This window comes from Galleria mellonella, unplaced genomic scaffold (assembly GCF_026898425.1).
Source record: "Galleria mellonella isolate WM207_F2 unplaced genomic scaffold, CSIRO_AGI_GalMel_v1 utg35, whole genome shotgun sequence".
NCBI classification, from domain to species: domain Eukaryota; kingdom Metazoa; phylum Arthropoda; class Insecta; order Lepidoptera; family Pyralidae; genus Galleria; species Galleria mellonella.
Genome location: NW_026442082.1, coordinates 4434492 through 4456428, shown reverse-complemented (window position 1 = coordinate 4456428; position 21937 = coordinate 4434492). Strand labels below are relative to the sequence as shown.

The 21937-nt window shown below is 33.8% G+C and overlaps 2 protein-coding genes across 2 annotated transcripts in view; one reads left to right on the top strand and one right to left on the bottom strand.

The window, feature by feature from the left end:
- LOC113513239 (huntingtin) overlaps positions 1-16951 on the bottom strand; it is a 54804-nt gene extending 37853 nt beyond the window's left edge. The window contains exons 1-16 of the mRNA XM_052896812.1: positions 16743-16951; positions 16510-16651; positions 14215-14336; positions 13030-13247; positions 12486-12617; positions 11976-12109; positions 11295-11484; positions 10651-10802; positions 9881-10030; positions 8520-8629; positions 7231-7355; positions 4417-5204; positions 3617-3813; positions 2752-2871; positions 2049-2304; positions 648-822 (exon numbers count right to left, since the gene is read on the bottom strand). Of these exons, the coding sequence (XP_052752772.1) occupies positions 648-822; positions 2049-2304; positions 2752-2871; positions 3617-3813; positions 4417-5204; positions 7231-7355; positions 8520-8629; positions 9881-10030; positions 10651-10802; positions 11295-11484; positions 11976-12109; positions 12486-12617; positions 13030-13247; positions 14215-14336; positions 16510-16651; positions 16743-16807 (3076 nt within the window). The 5' untranslated portion in view covers positions 16808-16951. The remainder of the gene's footprint in view (positions 1-647; positions 823-2048; positions 2305-2751; positions 2872-3616; positions 3814-4416; positions 5205-7230; positions 7356-8519; positions 8630-9880; positions 10031-10650; positions 10803-11294; positions 11485-11975; positions 12110-12485; positions 12618-13029; positions 13248-14214; positions 14337-16509; positions 16652-16742) is intronic.
- A 551-nt stretch (positions 16952-17502) lies between these two features.
- Positions 17503-21435, top strand: LOC113514250 (pyridoxal phosphate homeostasis protein). The gene is made up of 4 exons (XM_026898285.3): positions 17503-17695; positions 18262-18619; positions 18978-19219; positions 19789-21435. Exons 1-4 carry the CDS (start codon positions 17603-17605, stop codon positions 19858-19860), a joined length of 765 nt encoding a protein of 254 aa, XP_026754086.2. The 5' UTR covers positions 17503-17602; the 3' UTR covers positions 19861-21435.
- The last annotated feature ends 502 nt before the right edge of the window (positions 21436-21937 follow it).

Here is a 21937-nt window from a genome sequence, read left to right as displayed (position 1 = left end):
TGGCTGGCGTCGGTTTGTGGGACCGACAGTATTAGAGTTAAAAAATAAAATTAGTCTCAATGAAATGTAATCAAATATAATTTTAATGAAATTTATTGGAACATTCTAAACAAAACTGCGGTTTATCTTTACACATATTACAATACGTAACAACTTTTTTAGTAATATGTATTTGTAGCTGTCTTTCGTCCAAAACGTCCAAAATAGCGCGACAAAGAATTCCTTATCTCATTAGTACTAAAGTAATCTCTTGGCGATAGCATACAACATTATATCTCTCGCCGGCTGCCGGCTGATCGGAAAGGACAGCAAATTCAGCGCCCGGCTCAAAGTGGTAATACTATAAACTGGGGGAGGGATGCGGACTATCAGTCCCATTGCTGGCAATATACCCTATTAGGTCGACCTCCACGTGTTCCCCCCTCCATCGTATTGAATTCCAGGTGTATTAATAACTATAGACTAACTGACCTGCCTTTTCATCCTCACCTATCATCATTCACTGGTACCCAACCAGCGCCTACCGTTGGCGCAGGCGGAATTACCACTCCACCGTCATCCATTAAAAAATGCGATAAACTAATTGTAACATGCGGCTTTGCTCGCGAATTAGTATAAAATCATCACATCCTATATAACATACATACCAGGGTACACCGCAGCACATAAGTTCAGCAATACAGTCCTGGCCGCTACCGTTCCGTTACAATAGTCGAGACTGTCCAAACAATAGCTTAAAATGCCTTGCTCGCTGTACGCATCAACATGTTTCCACGGAGACCATTTTTTGCATATAGCTTGAAGAGTTTCAAGTAGGCCTTGCTGATGATTAAAAATGGGTAATGGTTGAGGATATTGTAGTATATTGTATGATATTTGTGCCTAAGACTAGCAACATTATTTATGTAATACTTCTCTCTGTCATGGCGTTCTAATATTTAAGTGCATTTGTATTTTTAAGCGTTTTTTTAATTACAAGGAAAAGTTGTTTAAACGTGCAAAAAACATTCAATATTTTACAACATTATTGATATTATGATTCATTTTTTATTGCATTCAATTTTTTATAAAAATTACATAGACCCAATTTTTTAGCCACGTAACCTGCGCAATAACAGTTTTACATACAAAAAATCTACTGCGCAGTCTTCATTGTCTATGGTTTGTTTGCCACCTATTATTATAGTTTTTGTCATAGATTGATATATTAACATTATGTTATAGATAAACCACAAAAACAACCGGTTGACTTCAAAACTAAACCAATGAACCGATTTCGATAAAGTTTCTATGGGACCAATTTATAAGTACATACTTTCAGATAAAAAAAATCCAAATCAGTTTACAATTGACGAAGTTATGAGGTAACAAACATAATAAAACTATGTTTATATATTGTATTGTATTTAATGTTTGTTATACCTATATGTTATAATGCAATATGCTGTTGGTGTTCCTTAAATAAATAAAAAAATAAAAAAAAAACGGAATTAAGGAAGTTTTTAGACAAACATATAGGATTATAAACTATTGACAATTAACAGTATACCATCGTCATGATATCAGCCTTTATCTGTCCAATGGTGAACATAAGCCTCCCCCTTGGGGGGTATGCTAGTAGTTACAACGCTTGGCAGGCGGGTTAGCAACCACAGTCGGGCTTTGGAAATGTTTTATCGAGAGACGCTGCTGCCCATCCCTTGACCTCCCCTTAGTTACCTGTTACAACCACGGGAAAGGAACGGGTGGCCTATTCTATGCCAGAATTGCACAGTTAATTAACATTATATTCTTACTGTTGGGGGGAAAGGGATTGTTAGCAATGGAGTTTGACAGCCCTATTGCTAGCTATATGCCCTATTAGGTCGACCTCCACGTGGTTCCCCCTGGAAACCGTCGTGAACAATTCTTGTTGAATTCTTCACGATGGGCTAACTGACCTGCTTCATCCTCACCTACCATCCTTCACTGGTGCCCCGCCGGTGTATACCGATAGCGCAGGTGGGGTTACCATTCCATTATCATCCACAAAAAAAAAATATACTTACCGTATAATATTTACATGAAGAAGACATAGTTCTCGACAGCAAATCAGCGACAACTATCCTGAGACTATCCATGTTGCTGATAACATCCCCACTCCGCAGTTGATCCGGTAAATCGCTATAGAAGTACATATTGCGGACCAGATCCAACGAGAGTTTGTTCTGGTCGAATATAAACTTTTGGCTGTGTTCCTTTGCCATGTCCGCGACCATTGTGATAGGTGTGGAACGTTTTGGCGGGTAAATTCTTGGTATTATGCTGCAGAAAAAAGAAATGTATAAAACAATATGACAATTGTAGTATATTTTATGATATTTGTGCCTAAGGTTGGCAACATTGTAAATATAATACGACTCTTCTCTCTGTCATGGCGTCCTATATTAAAATTCATTTTTATTTGTAAGTTTTTTTTTTATTACAATGGAAAGCTATTTAAGCGTGCAAAGCACATTATTTTACAACATTATACTAATAATAAAGATAAATTTTATTTTCTTAAGCATAAGAATAGATAAACTAGAAATAACACCTTACACCAAGTTATGTGACTTTGACGAAAATTTACAGTACTTTAAAATTACTTGTTATAGTGAGAAATATAAAAAAAAAAAAACTAAATACAATATAAAATTGCTGATATGAGTCATGGGACATGGTAACTGCTACGATGCAAAACATAAAAAAAACAAAAACACGGTGACTTACTTAACTATGGCTTCGGCCGCTGCTTTCCTCACTTTTTGGTCCTGGTCTGCCAATAATCGTATCAGTGTATCCATTATAACCTTACTTTTTATATGATATCCTGCGTACAGTATGAATAATCTAAAAAAAATATAATGTAGAGTATCACAGCATGTATAGACAGATTATATGAGAAAAATAGTTCTTAATTCAAATATTAAAAAAAAAAACCTAATGTGGAAAATTTTAATCGAATTACCTACCAGCAACATTGAAAAATGTTTATTTTAAATTAAGCCCAAACAAATTATGCTTTTGGCTGGCTTATAGTTTTTGTTTTTTTTTTTTTTAAGTATATGTTCTAGACGATAATTTATATAAAAGGACCTAGAGGAAATAAGTTTTACTACAAGGAGACTTTGTAAGTTGTCTGCTTGTTTATCTCCATTCCACCAGTATAAGACCATATTGTTATTGCATCAACTGTTAACTGTCCACTGCTGAACATAGCCTTCTCCGGATGGGCAGGGGGGGGGGGTGAAGTTTGCTAGTAGTTGCCACGCATAGCAATAACTGTTTGGCTTTTGGTGATGTTTTAAGAGGGATACTGCTGTCTATCCCTCCACCATAAACTCCCTTAGTCGCCTCTTGCGACACCCACGGGAAAGAAAGGAGTGGCTTATTTTATGCCGGGACCTTCACGAAGACATAAGACCATAGTCCTCGAGAATGGCAGCATATGAGAGGTTCCATGGGTATTTAAAATGCATTCCGTAATCTCAATGGTACTGTCCACAGTTATAGACTATGTTTACCACTTTCTATAGGGTAAGCCATAAGCATGTTTGTTATTCCAAGTATCATATAAAAAAAAACAACTACATACCTCTGATAAGGCAGTTTCTCATAGAACTTACAAAGGTTAACCCTGCACAACCAGTAACCGTTATTCTCGACGGCAACCAGCGAGTTCAGCGCGTCCACCAGTAGGAACCAGTGCGTGCTTGTACACAAAGCTGACGCTATGTTGGTTAAGGCTGAGAGCGTGTGGTTGACCGTGGAGTGAATATCGTCTGATAGGCCCTGAAAGAAATATAGCTCTTTAAAATAACTGGTATATTTTAAATATACAATCGGGACTTAATGTAATGAAAAACCTTTACAGGTAAATAATACCTATATACCTGCTTCTTTATTGCAGACTTTTCGACGTGGATTGCACCACGTCGTGGTCACAACAGATTTTTCATCGCATTAAATCCCAATTGTGTATTTAAAATATGTGTAAACAATGGAAAAGTCTAAAATAAAGCATATTTTCCTTTTTAAAAAAAGAAACTTCGAACCAAAACAAACATTGGAGTAGTAATATCATTATTACCCCTCATATTATTTTTTTCTTTAATATCTCCCATGTACAGACATTGTCTAGTTACAATTTTATTATATACGGCAAATTCCTAAGTCAATACGAAACAAAGGAATAAACCCTATCCTATCGATTGAAAATCATCCCATGCCCACCCCAGAATTGTCTGGTACCCACTTAATAATGCAAGCGGAGCTTACAGCTCCGCGCAAAGACATATAGGAAAATTCATACTATTTTTGAAGGGGCCAAGTCTATTCTGTAAATTGATCTTTATCTTTGCCAATTCTAAATTAAATTTTGTTACAAGATATTACCTTTAGAACAATGCCAACCAGCTTCTCTGTACTGATATTACTGCTCACATCCTTGGGCAACACCGCGAAGTTCCTCCACCTATGATAATCACCGTGCGATAGGTCCAATGCCGCACTCAAATACTTCCCAATACACACCCGGACTAACCCTCTAATTTGGGGGTCATTGTGGCCCTCCAATAACACGAAAATATCCGACATGTGTTGGAAAACAAAGTCCCTCTCTACCACCTCCACTACTTCCTCCACTTTTAAGTCTTTTTCATCTTCTTTTTTAGCTACCGTACGTCTGAGTGGTCTTTTCGGCCTGTCCTCTTTCTTCTCTAATTCTTTTAAAGCATCCAAGTTGTCTAAATTAGTCGGCGATTCACCGAAGTGATCAAATTTCATGTCCAAATCTATACTGGACGATAGAACATCCCCACTACTGGACATTGGGTACCAAGTACTACCGGTCAGATTGGAATTAGTTGTAAAATTGCTGTTAGTCATATTAGGGTTGGTACTATCGATACTCATTGCCATATCGCTCTTAGCGTATTTGCTATCTAGAATTGCGCTTGGCACATCCTTAGTTGAACTTTTCTGCTCGCTGTCTATCGACTTTTCTAGAGATTTACTCTCCTTTTTCGACATTTGCTGAGAATTTGACGTTTGTTGGCTGTCCATACTTCTGTTTAGGAAGTCTTGGCTCATGGAGTCACTTGAAGAGTCTTGGTAGCAAACATTTCGTTCTAGAATGAAGTCGTTTATATGCTCTTGGTGCATATCAGTGCCTTCTGATGACCCTGAAATTGAATGATGTTTCATTATTGTATTTATTTTTATTATTTATCTATATATGATTGATATATTGTAATTGTACAGTAAGTGCTTTATATTATTCCCAAATTCGTGTATAATATAGTATATATCATATATGTGTAAGTATATTTGTTATTCATATATATTTATTCGTTTATATATGTAATATTAGTATGTATGTATATTAATAATTAGTAGTACCGCATTCGTGTATTCTGACACTTCCCTATGGTTGACTGGGAGAGAATGCTTTTAGCATTAAGTCCGCCATGTACACATATATGTACTAATGAATAAATAAATAAATAAGGTCTGTCCGGAAAGTATATAAAAGTGTTCTGGAATGCGAGAAAGAGGAGTCATCCAGGTAGATGACCCCTTCCTTATGTCCCTAACAATGCTTCAGTTCTGGTCTGACCGCCGTGCGGTACGAAAAAAAAAAAGTTACCTCTTAACGAAACCCCGTCGGCATGGAGCCCGCTTCCGTTGAAGAGCATCGTAATCTTTACTTTCTCTCGAAACTCGGCAAGAATGCAACACCAAATTTTTCCGATCTCAGAACAGTTTATGGGGATGATGCTGTGAAGGAACCAACCGTCCACAAGTGGCTAAAAAGATTCAGAGAGGGCCGAGACAATGTTGATTGTTTTTTACGATGTTCGGGGGATTGTCCATCAAGAATTCGTCCCTCCAAGAAGTTGATGGAAAATTCTACGTCGATAAAAATATCGTGTGGCACGAGTTCGTCCAGAATTGGCGCGAGAGGGGCGTTGGATTCTTCACCACGACAATGCCCCTGCCCACACCTCTCTTGTTGTCCGTGAGTTTTTGAGTAAAAATTCCATTACGGTGACCGAACACCCCCATTCGCCGGATTTGGCCCCGTGTGACTTCTTCTTGTTCCCAAAAACCAAATTGGTACTTCGGGGGCGGCATTTGGGGGACATAAATGAGATAAAAAAAGCTACGACGGGGCAGCTGAGAAACCTACAACCAGAGGACTTTCAAGGAGCCTTCTCACAGTGGAAACGGCGTTGGCACAAGTGCATTATGTCACAGGGGAGTACTTTGAAGGGGATAAAAGTGATTGACCTGAATAATTGTAAAATAAAATTTTTAAAAAACTTTTATACGTACTTTCCGGACAAACCTCGTAAAATATATTACATAATGCTTTTCGAAACGTCATCCTTAGATGTATTAAAAAATGCATCAGTGTCGCATGTACAAATACAAAAAAAAACTTTTGCTATAAATACAGTGGAACAAAATACAAGTATTTTAAATAATATCATATCTTTACTTTTCCTCTATTCAATAATGCAACACCAACTTATTTCTCGATTTGCCCAATAATTGACTGGTAAGGAACACTAACCTATGTTAAGACCACCAAATGTACATACAATTTTACTGTGCATATAAAGTTTAAATAAATAAATAACTATAAAAATATTATAAAGAGGAAAGATTTGATTGTTTGTTGACAATACTTGTCAATCCGTCTGCCAAGCGTGGCAAATACTGACAAACCCTCACAAGGAAGATTCTTACGTTCAGCAGTGGACAGTTAAAAGCTGATATGATGAAGATGTTATGCCTCCATACCCTGTAATTTCACTGCCACATCCCACCTGGTGGTGGAAGAAAGTGTCTTGAAAAACGCACGGTGGAAGATCGCTACACGTCCAGATGGTTGGGATGAAATATTAGTTTATGGAAGGTTTATTATAAATAACGATTATAACCCGCCACAAACTAAAGGCAATTTTTTTTTCAAGGCACTTCCACGCACAACCATTCTTTGGAATCAACTTCCAGCAGCAGTATTTCCGAACCGATACGACAACATAACCTTCAAGAAAAGAGCATATTCCTATTTAAAAGGCCGACAGCACACCTGCAATGCCGTTGGTGTTGTGGGTGATCACGGGCGGTAGCCACTTACCATCAAGTAAGCCGCGTGCTCGTTTGCCCCCTGTGTTGTAAAAAAAAAAACACAATGCTCACCTGATATGTTATGGTTCTTCATGTCTGCATCTTTGTCCAGGTACATAGTAATAGCCTGCGGGTACAGGTGCAGGATCTCTGATAGACAGTTGAGAGCTGATGCTTTAACAGATACCCTCACTGACCTAAAACAAGTACATAGGGGAGAAAGGGATTGTTAGTAATGGAGACTGAGAATCCCATTGCTAGCAATATACCCAACCAGGTCGACCTTCTTGCGGTTCCCCCTGGAAACTATCATGATTAATTCCTGATGAATACATTATGATGGGCTAACTGGCCTGTTTTCATCCTCATCGATCACTCTTCACTGCGCCAACGTATAACGTTAGCGCAGGTGGGGTTACCATTCCCTTTTCATTCAATAATAAAAAAAAACAAGTACATATTGTTTCCCAAACAATCCCTCAATCTATTAGCAGAAACGTATATGTGAAAGAAATGGTACGTCTCTACAAACAAAATATTTGCCTCAACAGTAGGTATGCAAATTTTTATGAATAATGTATAATTAAAAACATTTCAAAGTAATCAACCGACTTCGAATAGAAGGTGATTCTCAATTCGGTTATATTTATTTTATGTTTGTTACTTCATAACTCTGTCAGTTTTAAAACGATTTGGTAAATTATTTTTTCTCAAACATGCTTGGAAATGTGAGCATTATTTTGACAATCTTCTTCGAGATAAATCAAAATTGCCGTACTGGCTAGATACAAGCGGGCAGCGGCCGCCAAAAGTTGTATGAAAATCCATGTCTGTCGTGTTTTGCGGCCAGATAATTTACTATATAAACTCATATCTGTCCTGTAATTTAAAAATGGAATGACCTCTTACTTCGAAACATGGCTACCAAGGAGGTAATTAATAAAAGGTTTTATTTAAATTTCGAACTGGCTTGCAAATAAAAAGCTGTTTATTGAAATAAAAACAATGGAACATTATGGCGCGTGAAAAATTATTATTGTTCGTTATTCGTCATTGAACTTAAATAGTAAAATTATGTTTTTGATTTCCGCGCATTGTTTGAGAAAAGTACTATACAAGCCTTGGCCACAACTAGGCATTAATGGACTCAAGTATGTGTGCCTCGGCTATGCCTCGGCCCACATTTGCACGTTCGTCCATCAATGCCTTAATTGCTGGCCGCTGCAGTAATGTACTATTTTTATCTGAAAGGATATACTTACACTGATATTAATAATTTAAGATCATATTCTATTAAAGAAACAGACTTCAACTGTGGCAAAACCAGTAATTTTGATAATATAAGAAAATATCTTTAATACCTGTCATGTATGAGCTCTCCTTTGTTGCCTGTCAGTAAATACTTTGAAGCGAGGAGCCTCGAACAATATCTTAGAGGGACATCATCATCCGTGGAGGAACCAATGTTTATCTGAAAATTAATATTTTCATAAATATATTCTTAATGATAGTGATGGTTGGAATTAACTTGATTCATGAAAACATGACGTGTATTCTTATTTGATAGCAGCGCCATCTATGGGATGTTTTTGTAAATTAATTTTCGATACGAAACGACCGTTTTTAATAGCAACTATTGATAGATTTGTATGCGACTTGCACAGGGAGGCAGTATACGAGTTAGAATAATTCATACTTGATTATAAAATGTTGTCGATTTCCATTCAAGTACTTTCAATTGGCTATAAATGCCTATCGAACTGAATCAGTTATTACCAGAGGGAGACTTTGTACAAAAGTCGTTTGCTTGAATATCTCTGTCCCATTCGTATTTCAACCGTGAAGCAGTTGTGTTTGCATGGCTGTGTTTCGGTTTGAAGGGTGGAATATGGCGTGAATTTACTGGGTACAGAGGAATAACACCTGAGTCCTCAGGAATGGCAACGCATGGGGGTATCATGGGCGAAACAGTATACTCTGTTATGTCCATGGTACTACTCATGTCTATAGGCGACGGTTACCACTTTCCATCAGGTCGGCTGTCAGCTTGTTTGCCATTCTAAGTTGTATAAAAAAAAAAAAGTTACAATAGAGTTATTGTTCTCAATGTTAAGATATTTTCAAAACAATTTTCGTTCTGTTGAAAAAGAAACATCATTTGTTCTCTGTAGTAGATATTTATATTCTATCGACAGATATTTAACTAGGGAGATTAAATTTGACTAGGAACTAATAGCCAAGTTAAAATAGTCAAACAAAAAGTAATACCTAAAAAATGTTTTTCATTATAATGTGATGTAAAAACTTTATTGAACATAATTGACATTGGACAGATTAAAAGATTTAATTTACAATGGCGGACTTATCCCATAATGGGATCATCATATCAGCTGTTAGCTTTCCACTGCTGAACATAGGCCTTTGGGGAGTTTTGCCAGAAGTTACGCTCTAAGTAGCCACAGTTAGGCTTTGATATATTTTAACAGGGATGCTGCTGCCTTTCTATTGACCATTAAATAACCTTAATTGCCTCTTACGACTAATTATTATTTGTATAAATTGCACAAAATCAAATAGCTTGCTTAGATACCACATAATTATGACCCATAGACTATGGGTATAACAATAAGCTTGTTTAATCCATTCAGTTATATAAACATTTAATATTCCTTTGCTGGAATTCAATACTATACAATATGAAAAAAAAAACCAAAAATGATACCTTGAACCCAATATCCTGGGGCTGATCCACCTGGTCATAATCCTTATCATCACACTCCCCATACTCCTGCAGTTTCTCCGATACTTCCTTGGTCAGGTCCTCTGTGTTTGGCAGTTGGACATCGGGCTCGCTTGCTGGCGATTCTGGGGTCTACAATTAATTAGATCAAAGTGAGTTTGTTACTTTATTACTATAGTATACACATGATATAAAAGGTGGAGAAAGACATAAGTCACTATGTACACGTAGTACCAGTCACATAGACGAAGTCTCGGGTAAAAGCTGGTAACTAAATATATATAGGAAGTTTATAGAAATATATAGGAAGTTTTATATGAAAGTGTCTACCTTAGATATATATGAGCTTGGATGAGGCCCATGCCAAATAGGCAATAGTGGCAAATAGACTAGTCCATGATATGCATAATAAATAAAATATATATTAATAATGTAATTCTAATGATATTTACTTTGTATATATCTGAATAAAGGCCTATTTTTTAGCGCCTTAATGATTTAACCAATCACAATGAAATTTGGTCAGTACATAGTTATGGGATGGAGGAGGATATAGGCTACTTTTTATGCCGACCAGGAAATATATGCCGGTCACGTGGACGAATCCGCGGGTAAAACCTAGTCTTATTATAAAAGACCAAAAATTATAGCAAGTATTGCCTTGAAATTTGTATTTAGTTAAAGAAAAAAATAGCACTAAGAACCTTGTCTTTAATGATGTATATTAATTTATAGTCAATAAACCATATTACCTGTATGCTCAAGTCTTCGACGCTCAAACTCGGCGTGTTGAGCTGCAAAAGACTGCCGAGCTGCAATTCTCCAGTGAACGATAACTCGAGAGTATTCAGCGGCTCAGACGATGGACTGGGCACGTAACGTGTTGACACGATGCTCACTGAACCTGACAGAAGAACTCGAGTTATTTTTTAACTGCATTAGAGCCAATTTCGCGGCAATCGTGCATAATGACAGATGTTAGAAAGATTATTTTATGGACGACAACAGAATGGCAACCCCGCCCGCGCTAACAGTATACTATATATATATATATATATATTATACTATAATATATATATATATAGTATACTATAATATATATATATATATATATATATATATATATATATATATATATATATATATATATATATATATATATATATATATAGTATAGTAATTTTATGAAAATCTGTTCAATAGTTCAATTTTTAAATTAAAATAATTGATTTTCACATTTCAAGTGAGGTTTTTTTTTTTTTGTGGTACAATCTTATATCATGGTTACAACTGATACAGTAATTAGCCAAAGAGCAAAATGTAACCGATATGGCAAGCAAATGGGTGGTAAATCGTTATATCAGAAATAAAATTGCCCATATAAAAAAAGACTTACTGATATTCCTCTTATGACCTTTATCGCTTTGCCTGTCATCCAAACAGATAATATGAGGGTGTTTATCCAGTAATGCCCTCCTGAAGTTTCCAGTAGCGTGAGTCAGCAATACTGTGAGACACTCCATCACACAGTTCTGTATATTATGTTCAGCACATTGTTCTATGTAGTGAATACACAGATGATATAACTGAAATAAATATTTCACATTAATCATTTGTTAAATAAGTGTTTGGGGTATTACACAGAAATTACCCAAAAATCAGGGAGTTTTTTTTTTTTTTGCGTAAGCAAGAATTCCAAAAACACTAGCCGTCCTATAAAAATTCATTCACTATAACGTCGCTATTTTCCCCAAAAACGATTTTGAAAAAATTCTAATAATGAAATGCATACAATTCAACTATCAAAATACATTTTAAAATTTCTAACTTTCCCATGGGAATGGGCACTTGAACATCAGATGCTCCACATTCTGATTATCTGTATAACCATGCTAGCAATAATTTTTATAAACCCTGAAAAATTTTATTATGTTTTGAACTAACAAGAATTAAGCATAAAGAGGTTTAGTTTTTTTAGTTGTAATGAAAACGTGAGTAGGACTTCCGCGCGGGCGAATCGTTTAAAATACTCCATTGTGCTGTACACCATATAGAATAAAAATATTGAATAACTAACCTCTAAATAATCTTGTACTGTGAACAACTCATTGTCGTTGAATTTCGAAATATCGTTGATCTGGAAGATGGCTTTGACAACGCAAAACCAGCCCATTATCGTGGTGCTCTCTGATGACATCGGCCATAATTTCTCTGTTAAACAAACATTTATTTTATTACTAAATACATATAAGAGTGTGTTCCTGGCATAGAAAGGGCCATCCCTTCCTATGTAGACAAATAAGGGCTCATGTAACGATGACGACATTAAGTATCCCTTATGGTCCCGGCATAGAATGGGCCACCCCTTCCTTTCCCACGGGTGTCGTAAGAGGCGGCTAAGGGGGCTAAACGATCGAGGAATGGGCAGCAGTGTCCCTCTTAAAACATCACTAAAACCTAACAGCGGTTGTTAACCCGCCTGTCAAGCGTGGCAATTACTGGCAAAACTCCCCTTATGGCGTAAACCTATGTCCAATACAGGACAGTTAACAGTGGATATAATAATGATAACCAATTGACAGCTTACCAAATACTCTCCCCAAAATGTTGGTAAGCAGAGGTTCTCTATGCGAGCAGAGGTAAGCTACGCACGACGACACGCCGCGCCTCACCGCAGGCTCCGTTGATTCCACGTGGGACAACAGGGCCTTAGATAAATCTGGAAAGCAAAGTTAGTTATAAGGCAGATTGTTAAGAGATATTGTTAACCAACATATATGGGTAATGTGCAATTCTTAATTTAAAAAATTGGAAAATAAAATAATTCGCCTTGCAACAATTTCGTTTTATAAAGTAATAAAAAAATTAAATTTGAATCTGTAGTTCAACTCGTTCGAATAAAAGTTGTCGTATCTAAAATCGTATCGTATTTAAAAATGGAACTTGTTTCGTTCTCGTATTAGAATTAATATTGTAGATTAATGGATTAATTTATGGCCTACACTATCGGTATTATTATGCTGACGGGGCACTAGTGAGATATGACAGATACGGATAAAAGCAAGTCAGTTAACGTTTTCTGACGAATTACAAAAAGAAATACACAATATTTTATAATAAAAAAAACATACCAGACATCTCTTCATCAGTTGTGTACTCAGCCAATGCAGTCAATATCCGAGATAAGTTGTTCTCTAATGCCTCCACGATGAGTTGAATTTCGCTTGTCTGCTGCACTATTTGGCTTAGTTTCGGGATCAATGTCTGTGCTTGTGATCGTATCTTGCCAGTGCCAGGACGAAGCCAGGAGTCGCCGAGACAAATACGGGTTAAAGCTGATCGAATCCATCTGGTAAAACATTTAATTAAAAAGAATGTATTAAATATATAATAAAGCTGAAAACTTTGTTTTATTTATTTACCAGCCGTTTCCCGCGGTATTGGTCGCTTCTAAGTATGTAGTTCCCGTAACATTAATTCCGATTTAGACGTTAAATTATATTATAAAAATAATTAAAACTAAAAATAATTAATCGTTTTTAAATAGAGGAAGACTTTGTACAAAAGTAGATTGCTTGGGTACCTCTGTGCCATTCGTGTTTCAACCGTGAAGCAGTTGTGTTTGCATGGCTGTGTTTCGGTTTGAAGGGTGGGATATGGCGTGAATTTACTGGGTACAGAGGAATAACACCTGAGTCCTCAGGAATGGCAACGCATGGGGGGTATCATGGGCGAAACAATATACTCTGTTATGTACATGGTACTGTTCATGTCTATAGGCGACGGTTACCACTTTTCCATCAGATGGGCCGTCAGCTTGTTTGCCATTCTAAGTTGTATAAAAAAAAAAGATTTGTCATACAGTAACTTCGATTAACTAACAACTTTTAACATTAAATTAACAAAAATTTATAATAAAATATAATATTAGTCATACAAAAAGGAGTTGAATTGAAGGGATTAATTTAATATGTTAATTGAAAAATATTATTATTGTTGCACACTTATCGAAGGAGGTTATAGGCTATATAACATCACGCTACGACCAATAGGAGTAGAGTATCAATAAAATTTTTTTGCAAAAACGGTAAAAACTTATTTCTTTTGTGAACTTCCGTTGCAGACGAAGTTGTACGGATCAGCTAATGTATTTATAATATTCGATATTTCCGCTTTGATGTTTTGCATCTTGCATTATGTTTTAATTAGATACAGAAGATATTAATTTTTTTAAGTATAAAAAGCATAGGTTTTTGTATTATTAGTATATATAGTATATTTTATAAAAAAAAAAATGTAAACATAAATCGATTTACCTTGCATTTCTAGTAGTGTCTATGTAATTTTGCAGAATAATGTTTGTTTTATGCGAATGGAATGCAAAACCACCCACAACAGCTCTATTGAGTGCCTCATCGCCTACCAGACGTACTTCCGCCTGAAAAAAAATTAAATATTTAAAATTGTCTAAAATGAATCATAGACTGGTATCCAAGATATGGGACAAGAAAGACGGGAAGCCAGAAAAAGGAGAATGACATATAAAGAATTGCGGGAATGTTGTGGTACAGATTAACGATAGATAGAGAAAAATGGAGGAAAATTCCTCAGGAAGGGCGACGCATGGGGGTATCATGGGCGAAACAGTATACTCTGTTATGTCCATGATACTGCTCATGTCTATAGACGACGGTTACCACTTTTCATCAGGTGGGCCGTCAGCTTGTTTGCCATTCTAAGTTGTATAAAAAAAAACACTGAGAAGGCCTATGTCGAAGGACAAGCTGGAAATGTAGATTAGACTTTGTAGTGTTAACACGAAAAAAAAATGTAATACTTTCAGAAATAAAGTTAGAAAAGTTTTTCTCTCCTTCTTATGGAAGGGGATTTAATCACCCACACGGACTTTAACGAAAATGTGGGAGAGGTTTCAGAGAAGGAAGATGTAATATTAGAGGAAGTGAGGAATTTTCTCGTAATATGGCAGGTATTTAAAATAGTAACCTTTTGTAGTAGGTAATTTTGATTAGTGTGCCTATTTAATGATTTTAGGCTATTACTTAGTCTTTAGGATGATACCGGCGGAAGATGGAGAACTATGGTTACTTTAATAATTAATTATTTATTTAAAAATTTATACTAATCACATTCAATGACAAATGTTGGAAAAAATTACAAGTTTCTTCTTCTACATTTTTATTTTGCAAAATTGTCAATAAAATCGTTATAGTTTAAAGATAGTAACAATCTATCAGCCATTGGAATAAAATCCCTATAGACCGCCACAGTAGGCCTATTTTTAAAAGAACACTGCAATTATTTGTTAAGTCAACAAGATTAACTCTATCTACAAATTAATCAGTAGTTATTATCTCATAATACTTATCATTATTTTAATATATATATATATATATATATATATATATATATATATATATATATATATATATATATATATATATATAAGTATATATATATATATATATATATATATAAAGTTTTTATGTACTATATATGTATTTCTTATGTATTGTATATAATTAGTTTAGTATGTTACAATAATTATGTCACATATTTTTTCACCACCACTGCCCTTTTTACGCTTTCTGTTTTACGTAATGGTAACTGATAGAAAAGGCATTATGGCATTACACTCGTCACTTCTACAAAGTTTTATTGTGCAATAAAGAAAAAATACATATGTTTGATTCAATGTTAAGTATTGCTAAGGAATTTGATCTCTCATCTGTCATGGTTGAGCAAAGACAATTTTTCACTATTTAAACAAGAAAATCTCTGCTCATCACTGCAATTGCTGACTGCCGTTGATGTGTGCATTCTAAAGACTCTAAATCTCTATAGAATTAAAGAACCTTTTATATTGTGGAAGTAGGTGCATAGATAGATAGATAGTTAGATACTCTTTATCGTTTCCTCCAAAAGATTACAATAGTAAACTTATTATAAATACAAACAATTGGAAAAAAAATTACACTGAGAAAACAATGGATGGCCTCCCTTCCAGGCAACCTTTAAATAGAGAAAAGTAATATGCATAGATACCTAGTGATTCAATGTGTTTTATGTTATTTTTCTTTATTTAAAAGTTTTACATGTTTTAACCTTGCACCCCTAGTTTTAACACATACCAAATTTATCTTAAGAATAATCTGCTTCTGTCCCATTACTATCTTCACCAGTTATCACAAAATCTGGTATACACATACTATGTGGGATGGAGATAGGGTATAAACTACTTTTGATACTAGCCAGTAAACATATTCCTGTCACACAGAGAAGATCATCGGTAAAAGCTATTATAGTATACAATAAATACAAGCTAATTGTCTCATTTTATTTAAAACAGGAATTGAATTTAAATAATATTAACAACTGGCACAATTTAATAAGACTCATATTAACAGAATCTTTACAGAAATAATTTTGTACCTGTTGTTTCGTTATAGATTTTGTAATTAAGATCAATAAATATTTTATAATTATAAAGTTACAAAAATAAGGTTTTTTTTTTTGCAATAAATTAATAAATTTGTCAAGAAATAATAATAATCTAACTCATAAGATGTTTACAATGAAAAATAAATACTTACACTATTGTTACTGGCCAGAGAGAGCAAAGTAGGGATGGCTGTATGCAGTAAATTTGCATAGTGCTTTGCAAAATTCGGGCGGCTTCCTAAAGCTCCCAGACATCGCCCTAATGTACCAGCCGCCGATTGCAAATCATGACTTCTAAAAAGATATACACATATTATGATTAACACAAAAGACAAATATTTAAATTAATCCATAATCAAGTCATGTAAAGCGTTCACAAAATTACTTCGTAGATCCATCGTTCGCTTTCAAATATTCCAATGCTTTTTCTGCCTTCTCTAACAAATTCATGGCTTTTTCTTGATCAGTCGATTAATTTGAATAATTTTAGCATTATCGCCACGATTTTATTAGAAAAATCATCGGAAAAATAGGAAAATACAAGGTAAACGAAAATGTCTATTTATTTATAATTAAAAATTCAGTCAATCTGTCAGTCTAAATCCCTCATTCAATCAATTACACTGACGGAAGTATTTGCTTTCAAAAACTATTTAAATAGAAATAAATATGCATTAAAATATATACTTTTTCATTAAAGTTCATTCTAGCCAAAATTAGTTTTAATTAAAGTTCTTTTGTTTGCTAATATAAATTTTCCTGTTTATAAACATACAATTGAACAAAGAAGGCTTAGTTTATAAAAAAAATAAAATTTATAATACAAAATGTATATTTCTAAACTTTAGTTTCCGATCATTGCGTTGTACAGACTTATGAGAAGTTTCTTTTTTAATGAAACTATGCAACCAATTCTTTGAATTTAAACTTTTTAAACTATAAAATTGTTGTCTTTTGAGATTTAGACTTACCAATACTAGTATAGTATTATATTATTTGTACTGTTAGTATTGATATTCTAGATAAAGACATATCATAAATGTGAATTTATATTCTTTTGTTAATATTTGTAAGTGGTACCATAGAATTTTTTTCAATTACGCCATATAAAAGTGATGCTGATTTTAAAATAGCATATATTATTATTTATACCTACAATAAGTACTTATTGAGTATGATAAGGATAAGAATAGAATAGGTACCTATAGTTATTGCAAGAAGAAAACATCAATTCTTTTTAAAAATATGTCGTCGGAAAGTGATCCAGAAATCGACATTATGTTTGGTTTAAAAAATGTCTTGACAAAAATTGAAGCAGCTGTTGGGAGAAGAAATAAAGTAAGTAGATAACGACATTTCTATATAATGTTTAAATAAACTGATAATATTATTTCAACATTGTTGTTATCACGTTCAATTAATGTACTTATTGTTGTAAATGAGAAATCTCTAGGCATCCGATTATAATCACTACAAGGAAACATACATTAACCACTGTTACATATTTAAAGATCTTTTTTTTTTAAATAAATATTGTTAAGTCAGAGAAAATTATTTTAATTAGAATAATAATATTTTATATATAATAAGAATAATGTATATAATAAAAATGTTATATACTACTATCAAAAACCCCCCTTATGGGGGAAACTATGTTCAGCAGTGGGCAGTTACAACAACAACAACTGATAGAACAATAATATTTTTAATAAAATAAACAAAATACGTTCTGAATTGTTTATTTATGGTGTCTTTTCATATCAATGAGAAATTATTTTTCCTTTTTTTTTATTAATAAATAAATAGGTATTTCCAATTTTAAATAAAAAAAAAATGTGACCGATTAGTAAAAAAAGTATAATTATTAAAAATAAATAATTAATTATAAATATATGTGTTTCTAGGATCTTCCTCAAGTCATACCACGGCTAGTTGCTGTATCAAAAATAAAACCTGCGTCATTAATAATACAAGCTTATGAGGCTGGACAGAGAGATTTCGGTGAAAACTATGTAAATGAACTTGCAGAAAAAGCCAGCGATCCAAGTATATTAGATAAATGCAAGGACATCAAATGGCACTTCATTGGACATTTGCAGACAAATAAAATTAATAAATTGTTGGGATCACCTGGTCTTTTTATGGTGCAAACTGTTGATTCTGAGAAACTGGCAGAGAATTTAAACAAACAGTGGTTGAAATATAGAAAAGAGGAAGAGAAGTTGAAAGTTATGATCCAGATAAATACAAGCAATGAAGAAGGTAGATTTTATGTGATATCTGTAATATTAGTGAACATTAGTGAATAGAAAATATTCTTTTTTTTTTAAATAATAATTGAAGTCCTTTACAAAAATCATAAAGAACTAATATATACCTTTAGTGTTCATTATAAAGTTCCAAATGCTAACAATCACTAGTATAAAGAAAGTAAATATATTTCCAGTTTTCTTAATTTATATAATTAAGGAAATTGTAAATATACTTATTTTTTTATTTTTAAATGGAATTAAACTGAATCAAATTTGAAAACAGAACACAGTGCATGTGACATAACAGACCTGATAGATAACTATATATTAAAAAGAAATTGAAAATCTTAATTTTTTTTAATTTTCAGCAAAAAATGGAATCCATCCATCGGAGACAACCAAATTAGTAGAATATGTACTAAAAAATTGTCCAAATTTGGATTTCCAAGGTCTTATGACAATTGGTCAATATGATTATGATGTTTCAAAAGGGCCTAATCCCGATTTCTTAACCCTCTCCAAATGTAGACAGGAGTTATGTGAAAATCTTAATTTGGATATAAATAAAGTGGAATTGTCTATGGGCATGTCATCAGATTTTGAACACGCTGTAAGTAATATATATTTTTCTAGTTTTCTTAGTGGATAGATGGACTGATGTTGTTATCACATCAAAGTCGAGATAGTATAATTAAATATTTACTCATACTTAACCTACTATTTAAATGTTTGTTAAAGTGTAAATGTTATGGATTTCTTTCATTGTTTCATTAAATTATGAACAATTTTTAACAGTTTCAAATAAGAAAATCTTCCCATTTTACCTGTATTTTTACTAGCTATATCTCACTGCTTTACCAACATGAATCAATAGATGATTATTTCTTTTTATCAGATAGACCAATATGCTTGCTACATCATATCAGACTTAGAGGGTGTTGTCAGACTTGGCAAGCGATTGGCAACCGCAGTTAGGCTTTAGTGATATTTTAAGAGGGACACAGCTGTCGATCCCTCAATAGTTAAATCCTCTTAATCGCCTCTTAGAACACCCACGGGAAAGGAAGGGGCGGCCCATTCTATACCGGGACCACACTATGTTTGCGTACTACTAATTAATGTACCAAATTGTTTTCCTCATAAATATTCATAATAACAATAAATAAATTTTTATTTCAGATTGAATTAGGCGCAACTACAGTTCGTGTTGGATCAGTTATTTTTGGTGCCAGACCACCAAAGAATAAATAAATATTTTATTACATCTGTTAGTTACCTAATAAAAATCTCAGTACATATGTATTGTGTACAGAATATAAGTCATTGTCCACTACCTTTTGGTGAGACCACAGAGACAATAATAATAATATATAATTAATTATTAAATGAAATGAAATTATTCACTAAAAACATTGTTGTCGTTGCATTTGTCAAGTTTACAAGATGTCCATTATGATTTGCCACATGAAATAGCATGTAAATATCAAGCATAGAATTTACATATGCTTATTTAATATTAGTAATAAATAATATCAAAAGTACTATTTGTACTTAGTAACAGAGTACCTACTATTATTATTATATCTATTTTTTTAAATACAGAGTACCTACTAATTTTTTACAAAGATAATGGTTTTAATTATGGAATGCTATTTTTTTAAATCTACTTATTTCAATGTTATAGATAAATCTGTTTCGAGAACCAGTATGAACTAAATTTATTTTGAATCAAAATTAGGTAGATAGATATAGTCTACGTTAACATGGCACGCCCCTCCAATTTTTTTGCTTTAACTTGTGTGACCATATATAGACGTGTTCTATTTGTTTGTGAGGAACCATCTTCAGTGGCTATCTTTTTTTTTAATAAATGATAGTGGGTTACGATTAACCCCGCCTGCGCTAACGGTATACGCTGGCAGGGTACCAGTGAGGGATGAATAGTGAGAATCAGCGGCGGCTTTAAGGGGTGGCGAACAGGGCAATCGCCTGGGGCCTCGCTCTTGCAAGGGTCTCGCGTAACAACCCAAGCAAATTTTAAACAACCAGTGAGTAACATTTTGTCTAGTGGCAAGTTGCAAAAACTTCCCGATTTAGGCATTTTAATCGCAAATGAATAACATTAACAACACTAAAATATACAAATAAAAAAAAATCTATTGTAAAAAATATGTAAAATAAGACATAGTTTTCTTGACTCAGCGAAAAATTTCCAATAATTTTAAACTCAAATTTTATTTATTTGTATAACTTTAACATTTCTCATCAAACATACCAAATACCTAAATCAAACAACCAGACCTAGTTTCGTATCACATATTTTTCACGAAGGACAAAGGGGCTCGCATAGACCTACCGTAGCCACGCAATGAGTAAGGCCGCCGCTAGTGAGAATGAAAAAGCAGGTCACTTAGCCCATCCTGCTGAATGCATCTGGAATTCAACACGATGGTTTCCAGGGGGGACCACGTGGAGGTCATATTGCTAGTAATGTGACTAGTAGTCTACCTTCTCTCCCTCAGTAGCTATCCGGCTAGACAAGTGTTATATTACTTTGTTGAAACCTTGTTTACTTTTACTCGTGTACAATTGTATTTTAATTCTTTGGATTTTGGAAGGGCGCACCATGTTATCATAGACAATCTATACTTACTTAGTTTATGCACGCTGATACTATTCTATCCCCAAAACTATGCAAATATTTTTTTTAATTGTAAAAATAGGTTTATAGAATGGCGCTTCAAAATTGACTCCAATATATTTATAAATAGGCATTAGTTATTAGTATTTAGGTGAGGGACAATAAAGTTGTTACTTCTATAATAATTTGAATTTTATTTTTATTTTTATATTCTTACTGTACTGGGTTGACTGGAAGAGATCTCTGTCAGAGATAAGTCCACCCTTGCTCACAATATTTATAAATACATTATTTTATATGTAACTTACAAGTGCAATAAAGAATATATAACATGTAACATGTTAATTACCTTAAGTAGCTACTTAGGAATTTTAATATTATTCAGGAATTACGTTAATTCTTCTTAATTTCTAGTGGGTTAAATGTACTTTGTGTTAAATAGCGCTATTTGCAACCACGTGCCGAAATACAGAAATAATTTTTAAAATTTTAACTCTTCAAACTTTTTTTTTATATGCAACTTAGAATAGCAAACAAGCTGATGGCCCACCTGATGGAAAGTGGTAACCGTCGCCTGTAGACATGAGATGTAAGTATCATAAACATAATAGAGAAATAATACTTTTTGACCCATGATACACCCTATGCGTTACCATTTCTGAGAACTCAGGTTCTGTAAAGGTAACA